The sequence below is a fragment of the Mustela nigripes genome, chromosome 8, assembly GCF_022355385.1.
Source record: "Mustela nigripes isolate SB6536 chromosome 8, MUSNIG.SB6536, whole genome shotgun sequence".
NCBI lineage: Eukaryota > Metazoa > Chordata > Mammalia > Carnivora > Mustelidae > Mustela > Mustela nigripes.
Window position 1 is genome coordinate 77115935 of NC_081564.1, and position 17758 is coordinate 77133692.

At 43.2% G+C, this 17758-nt stretch overlaps 1 protein-coding gene and 1 pseudogene across 1 annotated transcript in view; both read left to right on the forward strand.

Annotated features, from left to right (window-relative positions):
• The window catches only part of CDH20 (cadherin 20), a 204161-nt gene that overhangs the window by 143449 nt on the left and 42954 nt on the right, over positions 1–17758 (forward strand). The window contains exon 2 of the mRNA XM_059409764.1: positions 9860–10259. Within this exon, the coding sequence (XP_059265747.1) occupies positions 10014–10259 (246 nt within the window). The 5' untranslated portion in view covers positions 9860–10013. The remainder of the gene's footprint in view (positions 1–9859; positions 10260–17758) is intronic.
• LOC132024078 (small nucleolar RNA U3) lies at positions 13893–14012 on the forward strand (annotated as a pseudogene).

Sequence of the window (17758 nt, forward strand, 5' to 3'; positions counted from 1 at the left end):
CTAAGTTCAATAAAAAAGGGACAGGTAGAGAATGACCTTGAAAACAATTCTAGAAAAAGACACGCTCATATCAGCCCCTTTCCCCAGAATTAAAGAGATAAAAAGCTAAACCACCAGAGATAACTTTGTGGTCATTTCCTTTTAACTAGAGAACTAAAAAATATCCCCGAATTTTAGAGCACTATAATTTTTCAAATGCCAAATCCCTCATCAGGTTTCCCAGCATCCCTACAAAGGATTCCTTAACTTCATATTACAACAAATGATGCCAAGGTCTAGAGCACTTCTGACTTATCAGGGTTCATTTTATTCGCTAAGAACAAAACTATAACGTGTAAAAATTCATTGTTTTCTGGACTTTTTTGCCTTTATATTGTCTGATTATACATGCTTCTTAATACCTTGGTGGTAAAAACGGATATTAAGAATGAAAAAATATTAAATAAAATTAAGACTGAAGGCAGAAAGAATAATAATATCAAAGTGTTAAATACTTTTTACAGCTTAAAAACACATCAGCGGGTGCCTGGGTGGCTCAGTCACTTCAGTGTCTGCCTTTGGTTCAGGTCAAGACCCCAGGGTCCTGGGATTAAGTCCTGCATTGGGCTCCCACTCAGCAGAGAGTCGGCTTCTGCCTCTGCACCTCCCCCCACTCATGATCTCTGTCTCTCTCTCTCTTCATCTCTCTTAAATAAATAAATAAAATCTTTAAAGAAATAAAATAAATAAAAATACATCAGGACTCAGTTAATATTTACTAAACACCAGAGATGTGTCAACTGCTATACTAGGTATCCAGTTTAGGGATAAAAGACACTATCTGCGTCTTCAAGGAGCTTATAATATGGGGAAGAGAGAGACAAGTAAATAACTGTAATACCAAGTAATGAAGAGCCAACGGGAAATGCATGAGGCACTCTGAGGAGAGAGAAGAGATGGGAAACACAGAGGAAGTAAAAAAATAAAATAAAACAGAACTTCATCTATAGTATTAGGTCACGACAGTCTTTGACAACCTTTTAAATCTTTAAGCCCTTTAAAGGAGATATCTGCTCAGTAGGGAGCCTGCTTCCTCCTCTCTCTCTGCCTGCCTCTCTGCCTACTTGGGATCTCTCTGTCAAATAAATAAATAAAATCTTTAAAGAAGATATCTGAGCCTCAACAAGGTTAAGCAAACACCCAGCATCACACGTCGAGGGACAGAGTTAGAAAGAGTCTTAAGCCAAAATGCCCTGAGTCCAAATTATGCATCATTTTCCAAAAGAGAGGTATTTTTGAAAACAGATATTAGAAGACAAACTACAGAAGAAAAAATAAATATCAGTGTGATTTTGGGGGGGTTATTTGTTTTACCAGGAGTTTTTTCTTTTCCTTGAACAGAGTATCCAGTTGTCCTCTATGTATACGCTCCTTACCCATTAGAAAAATGAAAGATAAAAAACGCATGACTCCAATGTGAGAGTGGGTATTGTGTAAAGCGAAAAACATCTGGGAGCTAACAGGTCCAAAGGTCCCTAGCTGAGCTGAAGCCCCAGAGTCAGCTTCACCAAGTCGGCCACAGAAAGGCACCTGGAGCAGGACCAGCCCGGGGTCAGCAGCAGGGGGCGTGCAGGCAGCCTGTGCTCTGGAAGCAGCCAGAACCACTCTCAGGGAGAGGAAGGAGCTCACATTCTTTATGTCCAAAGCTGCTTTGAAGTTTTGGACTAAAAAGAGAAGGAAAGTTCTTGCCTCTTTAAATAATCAGGCATAGAAGGATGAATTTTTTATCCCTAACTCTAAAACCAAATTTAGTACCTTGCCTCTAACGAATGCCTCCTCCCAATTTCCAGCTGTAACCTAAGCACAGAACTTTCCTATCATTGTTTCATTAGCCCCTCAACCCCCGTACCCACGTTCCTTCACATGGATTCAGTTTCCCAGTGATGCAAACTCTGCCTCTTCCCCAATCCTCTTCCTACCCCAGGATTCCTGGCTGAAGTCCTCCTTAGGGATTCCCCGGGACTCTAAACAGACTCTCTCACCAGCTCTCCACCACTCTTTAGTAGCGACACTACTAAACAGTGATGGGACTCCCTCTGGCTGGTTTGCAAGCTCAAAAACCTTTAACCGCTCACTAGAAACAACTACAGATTCAAAACACTTCAAATCCAGCAACATTCAAGCTCCTAGCTACTGTTTTTTGCCTGTTTCCCCTGCGCCAGCTCTCATTACTCTCTCTTTTTTTTTTTTAAGATTTTATTTATTTATTTGACAGAGACATACCGAGGGATGGAACAGACGCTGGGAGAGTGGGAGAGGAAGCAGACTTCCTGCTGAGCAAGGAGCCTGAAGAGGGGCTCGATCCTATGACCCTGGCTGGGATCATGACCTGAGCCAAAGGCAGACGCTTAATGACTGAGCTTCCCAGGCACCCCCTCACTACTCTCTTGCAGGCCCCATTCTACACCCAAATTCAAGCTCTGCATCCTTCCTCTGCACCTTGGCACTTGCATTTGCTTTCCCTTGGAATACCCTCCTCTCCATCTTTCAAGGTCTAGTTCATAGGCTACCTTAAACTTTTCCTCCCTCACAGAAGTCATTTACCCCTCCCCTGACCTGACCTAGCACTGGTTTCAAGGTTCTGGCAATCCATGTCACAAAAAGACCCGTGTCACAGTCAGTCACATACAAAACGCGTGCTGTAGGGGTGCCTGGGTAGCTCAGTGGGTTAAAGCCTCTGCCTCTGGCTCAGGTCATGATCTCAGGGTCTTGAGATCAAGCCCTGCATCAGGCTCTCTGCTCAGCAGGGAGCCTGCTTCCTCCTCTCTCTCTCTCTGCCTGCCTCTCTGCCTACTTGTGATCTCCATCTGCCAAATAAATAAATAAAATCTTATTTAAAAAAAAAAAACCATGTGCTGTAGTCGCTCCTAAGGCAGAATCCAAGTTCTCCCGCTCGCTCTCCCACCACATTTGCCAAGAGCTATGGTGTCAACACTCACATCATGGCCAGTTTAAGGAGCTGCAGAGAAACATGCAAATCAGCTCTCGGGAGAGCTGGTGGGAGCCGAGGAGCCATCTCAGCACACCATTACTGGTCCGTCTCTGTGTAAAATGGGAAAAGTATACCTTTTCATGGGATTCTTGCGAAGACTAAATGACAAAGTAAAGGTACAGGACTTACCCGGCCTAGCATGAAGTGAACACTCCACGCTAACGCTTCTGCTGTCGCTGCTTCTGCGATTCCTGCCGCTACCACGCTGTCATCACTGCCACCAGCGATGCCATAATGCCTACGCCTACTCCGACTACTACCAGTATTAATGGCAGTATCTCCCCCACTAAACTGTAAACTCCTTGAAGGAGGGAAAGAGAACAATTATTAAGCGCCTACTGTTTTTCAAACACAAGGTTTTAACCATCTGCCAAATACCATGCTAAGAGCTTCATGTATATTTTCTCACTTAATTCTGACAATCACCCTGTGAGAGTCTATAATTATCTCCAGTCTGCAGACGACAAACAGAATGAAAGAGTTTAAGTCACTTGCTTAAGACTGCTAAGTTAAGAGGTCCTAGGGCTGAAACTGAAACTCCACTTCATTTGGCTTCACAAACCACTATTGATCAAGCATATTTGATGCTCAAATATTTATCAACTTAATAAGTTGAGTCTTAATTTTAGACAGCTAACTGAGTTTTGCCAAAAACTCTTCTTCCTATGGATTAACCTTTATGGTCCAGGAAGGACTACAGAACTGTCCTGCTTTCCTAAAGGTCTGTGCAAAGGCAAAGTTAAAGAGAAAACTGTAAGTAGCAATTATTTGCAACTTCTTTTGAGGAAGAACTTAAGCCAGAGAATTACTTAATTTAAAACACATGCTTTTTTAAAACGAACAAGCACAAATTTAGTGCAATTATAAATGCCACATAAGACGAGAAATTAGTGAGCATATGAGACAACTCCGAAAAATCAAAATTGATCATTCTTGTCTAATTGTAGTCAGAGAAATTGCCCATGGACTTAACTGTACTTTCATAAGCTTGATTAAAAGAGAAAACTAGAGGAAGCATAAAGTAGGTCAAAAACTTCCTGACTCCTTTAGGATTAAAACATGTACTAGATACTAAGTGTGCATGAAAAGATGCATAAGAATCTATTTGCCATTCTTGGAAGATATGGAAAGAAAGACAGGGCATCCTCAAATGGAAAAATTAATTACAATGGAAATGAAAGCAAGGAGGACTTGGGCATGAACTCTAGTGAAAAGATTTCTTCAGTAGAAATGCCTTTGTTTATGACCTGAGCTGAGAGTTTACAGCTAGAGGGTCGGCATATGTGTAGGATGCTGAGGTGGTTTTTATTAAGGGCCTGACCAGGTTTTTCAAAGCCAGGTCCTAATTACGTAACTCACACTTTCTCCCATTTTTGTTGTTCTATTCTTCTCACCCACACGTGGACACACACAAACACACACACACCCTCATATAAAACCAGATACTGGCCTAAATTCTTTGGTTCAATCACACTGGGCCTCCCCCTCAGCCACGTCAGCCCCATACTTCCATTTTTGAATTTCTTAAAAGCACTTCCTCTCATAAACTACTTTGGTTGTGGGGAAAGAAAAGGAAAGGAGCAAGTGGTGAGAAAAGGAAGATTTCAGAGATGATGGGAGGAGTGAACATTGTAACTGAACTTTTAGGCTCAGAATTTCCAGTTTTTGAAGAACCTGGAGAAGTGGGAATTCACAGAAATATAGGTAAGCAAAATTAGGATAAGCAAAAGCAACGGCCACCTTTTCTACGAAATCTCCATGGAAATTAAATGTGCTTTGGTTTTTCTTCTGCTGCTCAATTTTTTTTAAAAAGGCAATACCATAATTCCTCAATTCTAGACACCATCAATTTATAAACAGCCTCTTTGAGGGGTAGAGAAAGGAAATGTGACCACATTAAATGTACACACTGACTCTAAGCCGTATTCACCGCAGAAAGGCTAACTTGGGGGTTGGAGCAAGTGTCATGAGGCTGGCCAAGCATGGAATAGGGGAGTGGAAGTGAGAGCACAACACAAATCCAAGAAATCCAGTACCTGGACAACCTCCTCCTGCTCTGCCGAGGGTCAGTCGCCTCCCTAAATAGGTAGCTTTGCGTAGGCTGGTACGTAGGTGGCCACAAAAGAAAGATGAAGTTTCTACTCACTCAATGACTGGCTGCCCAGGAGGAAACCGAAGACGACACATCTGCAGTAAATGAAAAAGACTTCAGGTCAGAGAAGTGTCTCATCTTCCAGCATTCAAAACCACAGTACACACCCTTTCCAAAACACACTCCCAGGGGCGGAGTCTGGTCAGCAGTACAGCCACACACATCCAGGTTAAGAAATGCTGCAAGTCCATTCACAGAAGCAATGAAAATATTTTCTTTATAGGATTCCACAATAGGTATCTTCTTGTTTGTGAAATATACATATTCAAAGATATCCCTATCACATGAACTTTTCTCTCCAATTTATACCACAACCACCTGCTCTGTTCTCTCTGGGTTCTATACTCTGTACTGAGAGCTGCGACTCGTAAGTGTGCTTACTCGTAGTTCTCAGATGAGACCCCTGAATGAGAGGCAGGATAGCATGATGGCCCTGAGATGCGTTTCTGACTGAATGCCACTACGCGTCCCAGTACGCAGTCTCATCTCACCACCATATCTAGGATCTTCGCAAGGTTTCTTTTCTCTTTTTAAGTACATCTTTAAGGCTCTTTCTAGAAGTAAAAGTGATAAGAAGTTTGGCAACCCAAAACCACAACACCACTGTCTATATTTACCTCTTAAAGACATGAGGTCGTATCAAAAAATGAAAACACTTTCTTCCCTCCAGAGGGGGAGTCAGCAGCAGAGGCAGCGGACTTTCTGCTTCTAGAGAGATGTCATTTGAGCTTTACTGAGCAATACTTCCATTAACCATGAAAAGCTCAGGAAAATTGGAATAATGAAGAAAAGAAATAAGAGGGAGACCGTAAAAGCCCAGTTCATTTCAAGGAGAAAGCAGTAACATTCCCTTCCCCCTACATTTTAAATATCACAACGAATTTAAGTAATGAAATAAACAATTCACCAAGAGCACACTTTATCTACAACTTTAATTTCTTCCTACTGTGTTCATTACCAAGCTGTTTGCTTTCTTCAGGCAGGATGGGGAAAAAACTTTTAAAAGACTCATTTAACACAGAAGTCAATTTCCACTAATGTATTCTTTGTGTGGCATATGTGGTCTTCCAAAGCAGATCTATACATACAAATATACATATATTAGCCTCTTCCTTTACAAGAACAGCAGAAATCAGCCCACCTTCCAACAGATCATCGCCACTATTATCCCACAGGAAAAACATGAACATGAGAACCATATTTTTTGTAAGAATTGAAAACCGGTTAGTATTTCTGATAGAACTGACATTCTTTCACTTGTATAAACAGCTCTAATTGTGAAAAGAATAACATAACTTTTGTAAGACCCAGATTTTATTTTCTGAAAAGTTAGGCAGGGAGTATTTTTCATGCATTCTGCCCAGAGGAGGCAAGAATAAAGTGCTTTCCGCCAACTGTAGCTATCAAGTCATTTAACACAAAGAGTTTACAGGTGCTGCGCGCTTTGGTATTTGATGTCTGGAAGGGGGAATATGAGAGGCACACCCAGACCACCCGAGCTTTCACAGGATCACCAAGGACTCCACAGGTCCTAAATGTCCAGAAGCTGCTCTGGTATGTGTTCAGCGAAAGGGAAGAACATGAGGACCTTGCACTCGTGTGCAGGAGGCCAAAGTGGGCAGGAGAGACAGATGAAAGCTCAGGCAGCTGCACCACCTACAAAATATTCATCACAAAGATTCCAAAGAACACCTTTTTTTCTCAAGCTCTTCAGATCACACCGAGGTAAAGACAGGAACTTTTAATTGGCAAGAATGCATGTCTAGTTTATAAGAGATGAGAGAACATAAGGGACAGTATTTAAAATCCCCCCAAATTTCCTCAAATCTCATTCTGTCCAGAAATTGAGCATACAAGCAGGAAAGGGGACATCTGCACACTCCCGCACACAAACATGCCTGCACCTGAGCACCTAGAATCCGAAAGCAAGATTCTAAAACCAGCTAGAGAAAATACAAAATAGTCAAAATAATACTTAGGCGGGGCACCTGGGTGGCTCAGTCAATTAAGCATCTGCCTTCAGCTCAGGTCATGATCCCAGAGTCTTGGGATTGAGCCCCGCATCGGGGAGTCTGCTTCTCCTTCTACCCTTCACCCTGCTCATGCTCCCTTCTCACTCTCTCTCTAATAAATAAGTAAAATCTTTAAAAAAGTGCTTAGGCAAAATGTACACATGTGAAACAGACATAAAAGGAAATATATTAAAGTATATACATTGAGTTCTAGTTTTAATAAATGCAACCCCGAAAAAGAATTTTTCTCTACAGAGTTTTCTAACAGCTAGTCCTTCATTAAGTTCCTTTATATGGAAAAAAAAAATTGTGGTTATTACAGAATTAGGCTAGGCCACAATCTAATACCCCACAGTACTTATCCCAAATGTAGAAATCGGTGAAATAATATATATACATTAAGCCCTTTCAGAATGTTGGTTCAAAAAGTGCCCACGAGATATGGTTCAGGCTTAGCTTCACCATTTCTTTTTTTTTTTTAAGATTTTTTAAAAATTTTATTTATTTGACAGAGGTCACAACTAAGCAGAGAGGCAGGGAGAGAGAGAGGGAGAAGCAGGCTCCCTGCTGAGCAGAGAGCCCGATGTGGGGCTCTATCTCGGAACCCTGGGGTCATGACCTGAGCTGAAGGCAGAGGCTTTAACCCCCTGAGCCACCCAGGCACCCCAGCTTCACCATTTCTAACACAACCCAGGCAAGCTCTCCTTGGGTGGTTGCTCTAACGTCAGCTGGCTGGCACCTCAGTCATTTACAGAGTACATTCACCCTCGTAATCCTGGCGGAGAGATCCTCAGATAGTCCTGTGAAGTAGGCAGGCGAATTTTCCTTCCCTACTTACCTGGAGGAACCGAAGTTTATAGAATGAACAAGTAAGAGGTAATGAAAATAGAACCAGGGGGACAAACTGTGGAATACGCAGCCTAGCGCTCTCTGGGGAGTTATAGATGGCTTTGTGTCTTGCAACACATGGAATATTCCCCTTATGACCACCCATCACAGTATTCTGGTGACAGCTTCGGGGGTCATGCCCTTTAGTCCACCTTCTAAGTCCCGAAAACAGCATAGCTATTTCTCACCAACCTTTTTCATTAATCCATCTCCCTGGGTTAAGCCTCCTTTCAAAACATCTCTTCTTAGACCAGCATCAAAGAAACATGAGCTGGGTTTCTGTCCATCAGTCCAAAGAGGAAAACTGCTAATACTTGGTAACCAACCTTCTAGCACACCACTGCTCTTCATTAACAAACACGTCACCTTAAATAAGGCATACCTAGCTTGCTTTTATTTAACAGTCAAGCTGAGTTTAAGAGCTAGAACGTGAGGCACAGCCTCCCCTCAGGTTACAGAAATTCTACAGTCTCCCCCGGCTGGTCCCCTTTATCAGTTCTCACCGAAGTGATTTCTCACACAGAAATGAAATGGCATATTGTGTGAAATGATTATAAGATATCTTTTTTAATTTCTTTGTTCATTTCAATAGTGACTATTTGAGAGAATGCTAAAATGAGTTCTGATGGTGACAGGTAGAAGGTGGTAATTGAGGTGCCATCAATGCATTAATTTTAAACCACTTGTAGAAAGGGAGCATTATTTGGTTGCATGGGACTGAAATCCCCAAACACGTCTCATCTATTCTGAGACGCTGACAGTTCTCCACATTAGCAGTGAGAATATTAAGCCCACAGAAGACATTTTGGTTGTTCCGACAGAGTGGAGGGAGTGCTATGCCATTTCATTACGCCCAGCGGAAGTAAAGGAAGAAAAGGTGGATGAGGTCATAGCCCAGGAGTGAGGTCACCAGCTAAGTTGCCTTCATAGCAACAAAAGAAGTTTGACTGATGAAAAGGTGTCCCCGGGGTAGAAGTCAACATCCCTCTGTCTAAATGAGTCTTTCAGATCAGGAAAGAAATGTGTCGGCTGGCCTCTCCTGACATGCCCACAGTAGCATGTGACTAAGGGCACTTTAAAGTCTGTTGTGAGTGATAGAATGATTACCTGACCATTCAAACCCTAGAAAGGTCACATTAGCTGCCCCTCTCAGGGCTTCAGAGCCAGAGCAGTAGACTGTGAAACTCAAATTCCACAAGGAACTCAGAGAATGATTAAAGTCAGAAGTGATCTGTGGCTGCTTCTAAATGAAATCTGAGATTCCTAACGTTATCAATAACATGGGGAAGACATAAGATAATTGTGGGTGGCAAAAAAAGGCAGTTAGATTTGCTTTTGGCTTTTTAATGAGCCACGAAAAGCAACTGGGCTAATGAAAATATTAGTTATTAGCTGTAAATTTGGAAATGAATGCTGTTTTTAAAAGTTTAGGAGGCTGTCTGATACAAATATTCCAAAGAGCCCGCTATTAATTCAAGACAATCAATAATACAGCATCACCCTCCAGCTATGTTACCAATGAGAAGAAATTTATTCACCAGTTTTATTCCCACTGAACCATATCCAAAGGTTTGGGATTGATTATAGCAAGATAGGTTGTCTTCTTTTTATTAAAATATTATTTGTTTCTCAAACATTTCTAAAGCAATAACACGTTATGACTCAATAATTCGTTGAGTAGAGAACAGAATATTTACTGACATTTCTTGAAAACTTGCTATAAGCCCACAGGAGAGGATCTGACATCATCACAGTGTGTTCTCCTTAACTTGACAGGAAGTCAACTTCAAGCAGACTGACTCAAATCGAGATCTCCTTTGAGAAGCTTAAGTGTCCAGGAAACTGCATTGGTATTTTTTCACTTGGAAAATACTCGAGTTCCAGTGGCTTTACCATCCTGCACCTTACTTTCTGAAAACCTGGCAATCCCATGTGGACTTCTGGTAGAATGAGCAATGCAAAGAGCTGGCTGGGACTTGGCATGTCCTTGTACTTCTGGGGACTGATGGACCTTACAACCACCGTTCTCTCGGGCATACCAACACCACCAGGCAAATTAGAAGCACTTCTGTCAGACAAGCCACAGTCACACTCGCGGACAAAGAGGAGCTGGGTCTGGAACCAGTTTTTTGTTCTGGAAGAGTACACTGGAACTGATCCTTTGTATGTTGGCAAGGTAAGAATGGCCACACAGACAAATTACCAGGGTATCGAATATTGAAAGGGAGTACGAATATGAATCGAGTAAGAGAGGTCACCTAGCCTGTGTTGCAGTCCTGAGAACAATTTTAACTAGCCGTATGTTACTTGACAGTTAGCTGAAATCTAATTTTGGCTTTGTCAAATCCCAGTCAGAAAAGGAAAGACTTCTCTCCTTGTCCAAGGCTCTGTTCTAAGTGGGAGAAAACAAGGAATTGGATTTTGGAGGAAAAGCCTGGGACCCTGCAAGAGCCATCAGAGTCCCAAAAGAGGCAGCAGCGGCATGGGGAATAGCAGAATGGGGAAGAGAGAAACGGGCAAATGCAAAGGGGGGAGCAGAGGGAGCGCTCCCTTTTTTTTCTTTTTTTTTTTAATTTTCCCAAAGCATTTCCATAGGTATTGCCTGGGGCCTAATTTTAGGGGGGGGGGGGGGAATAAAACATTCTTCATTTCAGAAGATCCTAGCAAGTGCTTTAGGAAAGTTGGAGACAATCAATGAATATATTTATAAACTTTACACTCGAATTCCCTTGATTTATCTACCATCATTTCATTTTTAATCCAGGCTTTCTCCGGTGTTTACTTTATTTGGATGTTAATCAGAGACCATTTTGTGAAAGCAACCAAGTGAGAGAAAATGGGAAACAAGGACCTAATTAAAAAATAAATAATTCATTCAAATGATAACTTAAACACGTGTTTAGCACAGAGGCTAAGAATGTGGGTTTCAGAGTCAAACATATGTGGGCTCAAAACCCAGCTTTGCCAATTGCTTCCAGAACAACTCTGGAAAGGACGTGAAGCCCCATTAGCCTGTTTCCTTAAACATCAAACAGGGATAACAAAAGAACTAAAACTTCTCAAAGAGTTGTCTGCATAAGCTCTTTCCCCAACTCCTACCTACTTCTGAGTTCAGATCTGACTTCTGTCCACTGCATTAAAGTCCTGTTTTCAGTGCTTCCAAGGACCCCCTACTACTAAATCTCGTGTTACATTGTACACAACCACCCACCTGGTGTGCTGCTGATCAGTCCCTCCTTCTTGAATCACTTTCTTCTCTCTGCCTCTAGACCTTCACAATCCCATTTTTCCCTCCTTCCTTCTCAGCCTCTTTGCGGCCCTCTTCCCTCCTCGCGACCACAGCCATCCGTGGTCTGGCTCGTCAACTTTGCCCGGGCGTCTTCTCTACCGACATTCATTCTCTGGAAGGATTTGTCATCCCTATGGCTTTAAACACCACCTCTAAACCAGTGACTCCAAAGCCTCCATCTCTGGCTCAGGCCGCTTGTCGGGGCTTCAGACTCATAAACCTTATCGCATATGTGACAGTTCCACATTTTTGACTCAAAGCCCTCCTAAATGTAGCATATCCGGTAAGGAATTCTTGGTTTTCCTCCCAAACCTGTCCCCAGTCTTCCCTATGTTATTAGCACTGCCTGCCATCACTCAGTTTCTAAAACCAGAGATAAGGTGGTCATTCTTCCCTTTCTCTTGCCCCCTCCCCCAGTCTACCTGCCAATCATCAGTCCTCTGCTAAAATACATCCCAAATCCTTCATTTCTCCCACCCCCACTTCCACTGACCTCTCTCAGCTGGGCAAACACCTCGATCCCAACTAGTTTCCACAATTCTACCCACACTTTCTTCTGATCCATTCTCCACACGAGAGTCAGATCACGTCACTCTGCTTACATCCCTCAGTGCGCTCCCACTGTCGTCTGAATCCCCAGGCCTCCTCCCCACAGCTTCCGAAGCCAGCCCTCTCTGCTCCAGCCTGCTTCCTGGCCTCCCACAACATCACAAGCCACTCTTTCTTTCCCTTCCTCCTGTGTTCCAGGGACACAGCCTTCCGGCATTTCCTACAACTTGCCAAGCTTTGCCTAATTGTTCTCCCATAATAAAATATTCTTCATCTGGCTTCTGTGGTGGTTGGCTTCTCCTCACTCTTTAGGATTCATTTTGAATCTAGGTCTTCCTAGACCATGCTCTAAGGTAGGCCCCTCCGTTAGACTCTCTGCAGTCACTATTTTTTTCAGAGCTCTAATCACAACCTACAACATCTAATTCATTGGTTTATTTATGAGTGCTGTCTGAAGCCTTGGACTAGACTGTAAGCTCAGTGAGGGCAAGGACAGTGCTCCCATTTTATCTCCAGGGCCTAACACAGCACCTGTCACATAGAAGAGGCTCAAAAAGATATTTAATAAGTGGATACTTCATGGGGTGGTAAGGATTAAATAAGCTAACACATGTAAAGTGCTCAGCACAGGACCTGGTCCAGAGTAAGATCTTACTGATCATTAGTCTGTAACGATAGTAGTGACAGTGGCAGTAGCGGTAACAGTCGTAGATAGGGATTCGGAGACAGGGATATCATTATACGAACTCAGCAGCTCCTTAAAGCATGTAACCTAACACAGCTGCAAATCTCTTAGCCTCAAAATCTGTGGCTTCTCTTTGAGTTCTCCCTTTCCTTCCCTCCCTCCCTCATGCATAACCAGTCTCCAATATCTCCTCGACAGTTTCTCTCAGATTCACCTCATCCTCTACCAGGCTCTGTCATTACTGTGGTCCCTCTGCTCCTCGTGATTAGATTAACTGAGCAGCCACTGCCCGTCTCCCTGTAGAGAGAATCTTCCCAGTCCTCCCCCAGGACTCAGAACATTCATCTCCTTGAAGCACCCTTTCCATCATGTCACTCCTCTGATTCAGAAAGCATTGTAGCTCCAATGCTTATCAGAACTCTTAGCATATAGTTCAAGGACTTGCAGAAAAGGAGTCCTCCTCCCTTATCCAGCCCTCCCCTGCGATTCTCAAATCTCGTCCTGATGCCATGCTGGTATCCTGACTGGCCCTGAACACATACCACTTCTGTCCCTAACACAGACATGTACTCATTCTATTGCCCTACCCAGGACACGATGTCACCGCCTCTCTGTTCAATCACATTCCAGTTTCTCAGGGCCTTAGTTTAAAAGCCATTTTCATCATGAACACATCTCCTATCTATTCAAAGACTTTTAACTTCTATTTGTAAAATATTTCTTCCAACTAGACATATATGGCTACTGCTAAACTTTAAGAAATACATTTATTTGGGGACACCTGGATGGCTCAGTTGGTTAAGCGGCTGCATTCCACTCAGGTCATGATCCCAGGGTCCTGGGACCAAGCCCTGCATTGGGCTCCCTGTTCTATGGGGAGCCTGCTTCTCCCTCTCCCTCTGCTTGCTGCTCACCCTACTTATGCTCTCTCTGTCAAATAAATAAATAAAATCTATGAAAAATCTTTTAAAAGATTTTAAAAAGCTCTCTCCTTTCCTAAAAAATAGAAAGAAAGAAAAGAAAGTACATTTATTTGTATTCAACAATCTAGAGCCCTATTCCCTTTTCCCAAGGGCAGAAGCTGAGATGCCAGCCTTTCCTAGGCTTCCCCAACACTGAGTACCCAGCACAGGGCTGGACATATGACACTAGAGAAAGGCAAAGGTTTGTACTGGGCTACCACGGGGCTATGTGTCAGTCACAGTCACATGGAGCAGATCATTTAATCATCATAACAGTGCAGTGAGGTAAGTGTGATTCACCACTTTTAGATAATCAGCCTGTGAAAGACTATACTTCCAGGGCTCATTTCTATAGTCTGTTACTAGATAATTAGCCTGTGGAATGCGGTTCAGAGAGGTTATGCTTATTGTCTGAAAATACAAAGAAGGTAACAGAAAATCTGACACCGCAGCCACAGGCTTCTCTTTTCATTGCCCTGAGACTCAGCCCTGAGAAACACAATGAAAAGTCAATGGTGTTAGGGCACCAGGAATCCGACCAAGCCCAACTGCTTCCTGATGTGGGGAACTTAGCTGTCTAGCACCCTCTCTCTTGTACTCATGATTAGCGCCCTCCCGTTGTTACCGACACGCAACCCAGGACACAGAACCCCCGGGGCATCTCTACAGCCTTCTTACTCAGCCAGCACTGAGCAGCCAGTGGAGTGGGGTCTGACCCCGCATTATAGATTCACTTACCCAGGCACTTCCCCTCTCTGTTCTGAAAGAGAATTTATCCACCTTTCATTCCCTCTCTCCCAAGGGCATTTAGCTTGTCACCTTGAGCTCTGGAAGATGTCTGTTTAGAGAGCCTGCCTGAGTATTTGCTTATTTCAGAGGAGTATGGCAACAATTATCAGCTGTAATTGCTATGGCCTTATAAAATCCACACTGGGCCTTCCAGGGACAAGGCAGTGTCGAGCTAAAGCTAGATTATATTGACATATGCAAAGAGCGGGATGCAGAGAGTGTGTGCGTGGGCACGAAGCTGTGGTTCCAAGGCATGCTGAGGTTAACAGCTACACGGAAGCTGTCTAACCGCGAAGTGTAAGCACTGCTGAGCTCCTGGAATTGTACGAAGCACTATGAGAGATGATAAAAAAGACTGAAAATCACCCTTGTTTTTAAATATTAAATCAACTAAGATTTTTCATAGTCTACCAGGACTTCACACCACTCACTACTCCTTTGACTGAACATCTTATGAACTCCAACATTATTAGGATACCTGTCTTATTCTTTCTGGATTTGGGGAGGAAGAATGTTTTCCCAATATGTACATAACCATGTGCTGCCAACTCCATTCCAGAAGCCCCTTACCTTCATCTGAAGAGCTGGTACTCAGTCAGCATTAGCAGAATTTAATACAAACAGATTATAAACACATTTTTATTACACTGCCAGTTTGCTGAGTGACGTAAGGGAAAGCTATCAATGCTCGCGTTTGCAGTGGTCATAACCAGATGTGTATTCTATGGCTGGCAAACCCTAATGCTACATGCACATTACCATGCTGATTCCTCAGCTAGAGTCTCTCAGCTCTGTATTCACCTTTCCCTACGCGCCACAGCGATGTCAGTCAGGGCTGGGACTCTGCGAGCCACAGTTTCTCCTTTTTGGACCAGCACCCCATTGGGTTCCGACAGTAGAATGTACTAGAGGGAGAATCAGAGGCAGGAGGAGGGAGAAGGGACTTGTTCCTGCTACCCAGCCAACAGGTGCTTCCAGTTCCCGGATCCTCCCCACACGCCCAGCACCAGCCTCATCGCATCCCCTCAGAAAGCGCAGCACACCAGGATGGCAGCCCCTCCTCAGAAACCTGGGTCTGAAGTCTGAAAGAAGTGGGTGCTGGGGGCACCTCCTCCATGCTCCTGAAGCTCCAACCCCAGGTGACAGCACTCCCTCTTCGGAGCCCTCAGGTCCAGAATTCTCCAAACATCTAGATTCCAGGAGCCCCAACTGCTGCCCTCTGCCCCCAGCCAGAGGGACACTAGCTGTTTCCTAGAGTTTCTAATCCTCTAAAACCTCAGTGTTCCCTTTTGCCTTTCTAATTCTCCACATTAAATTTGCTCTGCTAAAATAACTGGTCTAGGTTTTGTTCCCTGACTGGATCCTGAAATGATACAATTATATTCCTAAGAAAGCAGGGGTTTTTTTGTTTGTTTGTTTGTTTGTTTTTTAAGATTTTTATTTATTTATTTGACAGAGAGAGATCACAAGTAGACAGAGAGGCAGGCAGAGAGAGAGAGGAAGGGAAGCAGGCTCCCCGCTGAGCAGAGAGCCCAATGTGGAACTCGATCCCAGGACCCTGAGATCATGACCTGAGCCAAAGGCAGCGGCTTAATCCACTGAGCCACCCAGGCGCCCGAAAGCAGTTTTGTATAAGCAAACTCTGGTCCCTTTCATACCTGGTCCCCATTTGTTCCTGTCATCATGCTTCTCTCACGCCCTCCTCCGTCCCTTCTCTCAAGGGCTCACAAACACGCACCCAGAAGCTACCTGAAAGATGCTGCTAGCTCTTTTAAAACAAAGGTGGCTTTTCACAAAAAACTTTAACCCTAATCCTATACCCTACATCACTCATTCCAGACAATTTTATTGAGCCCTTGCTACATGTGAGAATCCACACTAAAATGAAAGCCACATGAGGTTCCTACCTTCAAGGAACTTACCATCCAGAGAATTCCTCAAATTCTTCTCCCAATACAGACAAAAACAAAAGATAACAGATCTGATGCTCAACCCAGACTCTACTGACATCAGCCAGCTGGATGGCTCCCAAGGAACCTGGACCTCTACAGCAGCAATGATAGCCTTCTGTTACTTACTAAGCACACTCCATACACAGAATACTCACTTAAGTTTGGCCTGTGATAACAGTAAGTATGCTTAGTTTTTTTTAAGGACCACAGGACAAAACTTTTTAGATAATAAGTAGAACACCTCAAAACAATCCTGGGTACGTTATGTCAGCTTCTATTCTTTTTTCTTCTCCCTAAATAATCTGCCATGCCCTGGATGAACTTATTTCCGGATTACATGTCTTCATATACAAGTACACAGCATTTTTAAAATTATGTTAGTCAAAATACAGTAGTACATCACTTGTTTTTGATGCAGTGTTCCATGATTCACTGTCTGCGTATAACACCCAATGCTCCATGCAATCCATGCCCTCCTTAATACTCATCATTAGGCTCACCTATCCCCCTTACCCCCTCCCTTCTAGAACCCTGTTTATTTCCCGGAGTCGAGAGTCTCTCATGGTTTGTCTGCAACTCCAATTTCTCTCCCTTCATTTTCCCTTCCTTCTTCTAATGTCCTCCATGCTATTTCTTATGTTCCACAAATAAGTAAAACCATATAATAATTGACTTTCTCTGTTTGACTTTTTTCACTTAGCAGTCTCTCCTCCAGTCGCATCCATGTTGGTACAGAAGTTGGGTATTCATCCTTTCTGATGGCTGAGTAATATTCCATTGTGTATATGGACCACATCTTTTCTATCCATTCGGGCATCTTGGATCTTTCCACATTTTGAGTACTGTAGACATTGCTGTTATGAACACTGGTGTGCATATGGCCCTTCTTTTCACTTCATCTGTATCTTGGGGATAAATATCCAGTAGCACAACTGCAAGGTCATAGGGTAGCTCTATTTTAAATTTTTTGAGGAACCTCCACACTGTTTTCCAAAGTGGCTGCACCAATTTGCATTCCCACCTACAGTGTAAGAAGGTTTCCCTTTCCCCACAACTCTTCCAACATTTACTGTTTCTTGCCCTTGTCAATTTTTGCCATTCTACGTGGTGTAAGCTAGCATCTCAATGTGGTTTTGATTTGAATCTCCCTGATGACTAATGATGATGAACATTTTTTTCATGTGTCTGTTACCCTTTTCTATTTCTTCTTTGGAGAAGTGTCTGTTCATATCTTCTGCCCATTTTTTGACTTATCTGGTTTTTGGGTGTTGAGTTTGAGGAGTTCTTTATAGATCTTGGGTATCAGCCCTTCATCTGTAGTGTCATTTGCGAATATCTTCTCCCATTCCTTGCGTTGCCTCTTTGTTTTTGTTGACTGTTTCCTTTGCTGTGCAGAAGCTTTTTATCTTGATGAAGTCCCAAAAGTTCATTTTCGCTTTTGTTTCCTTT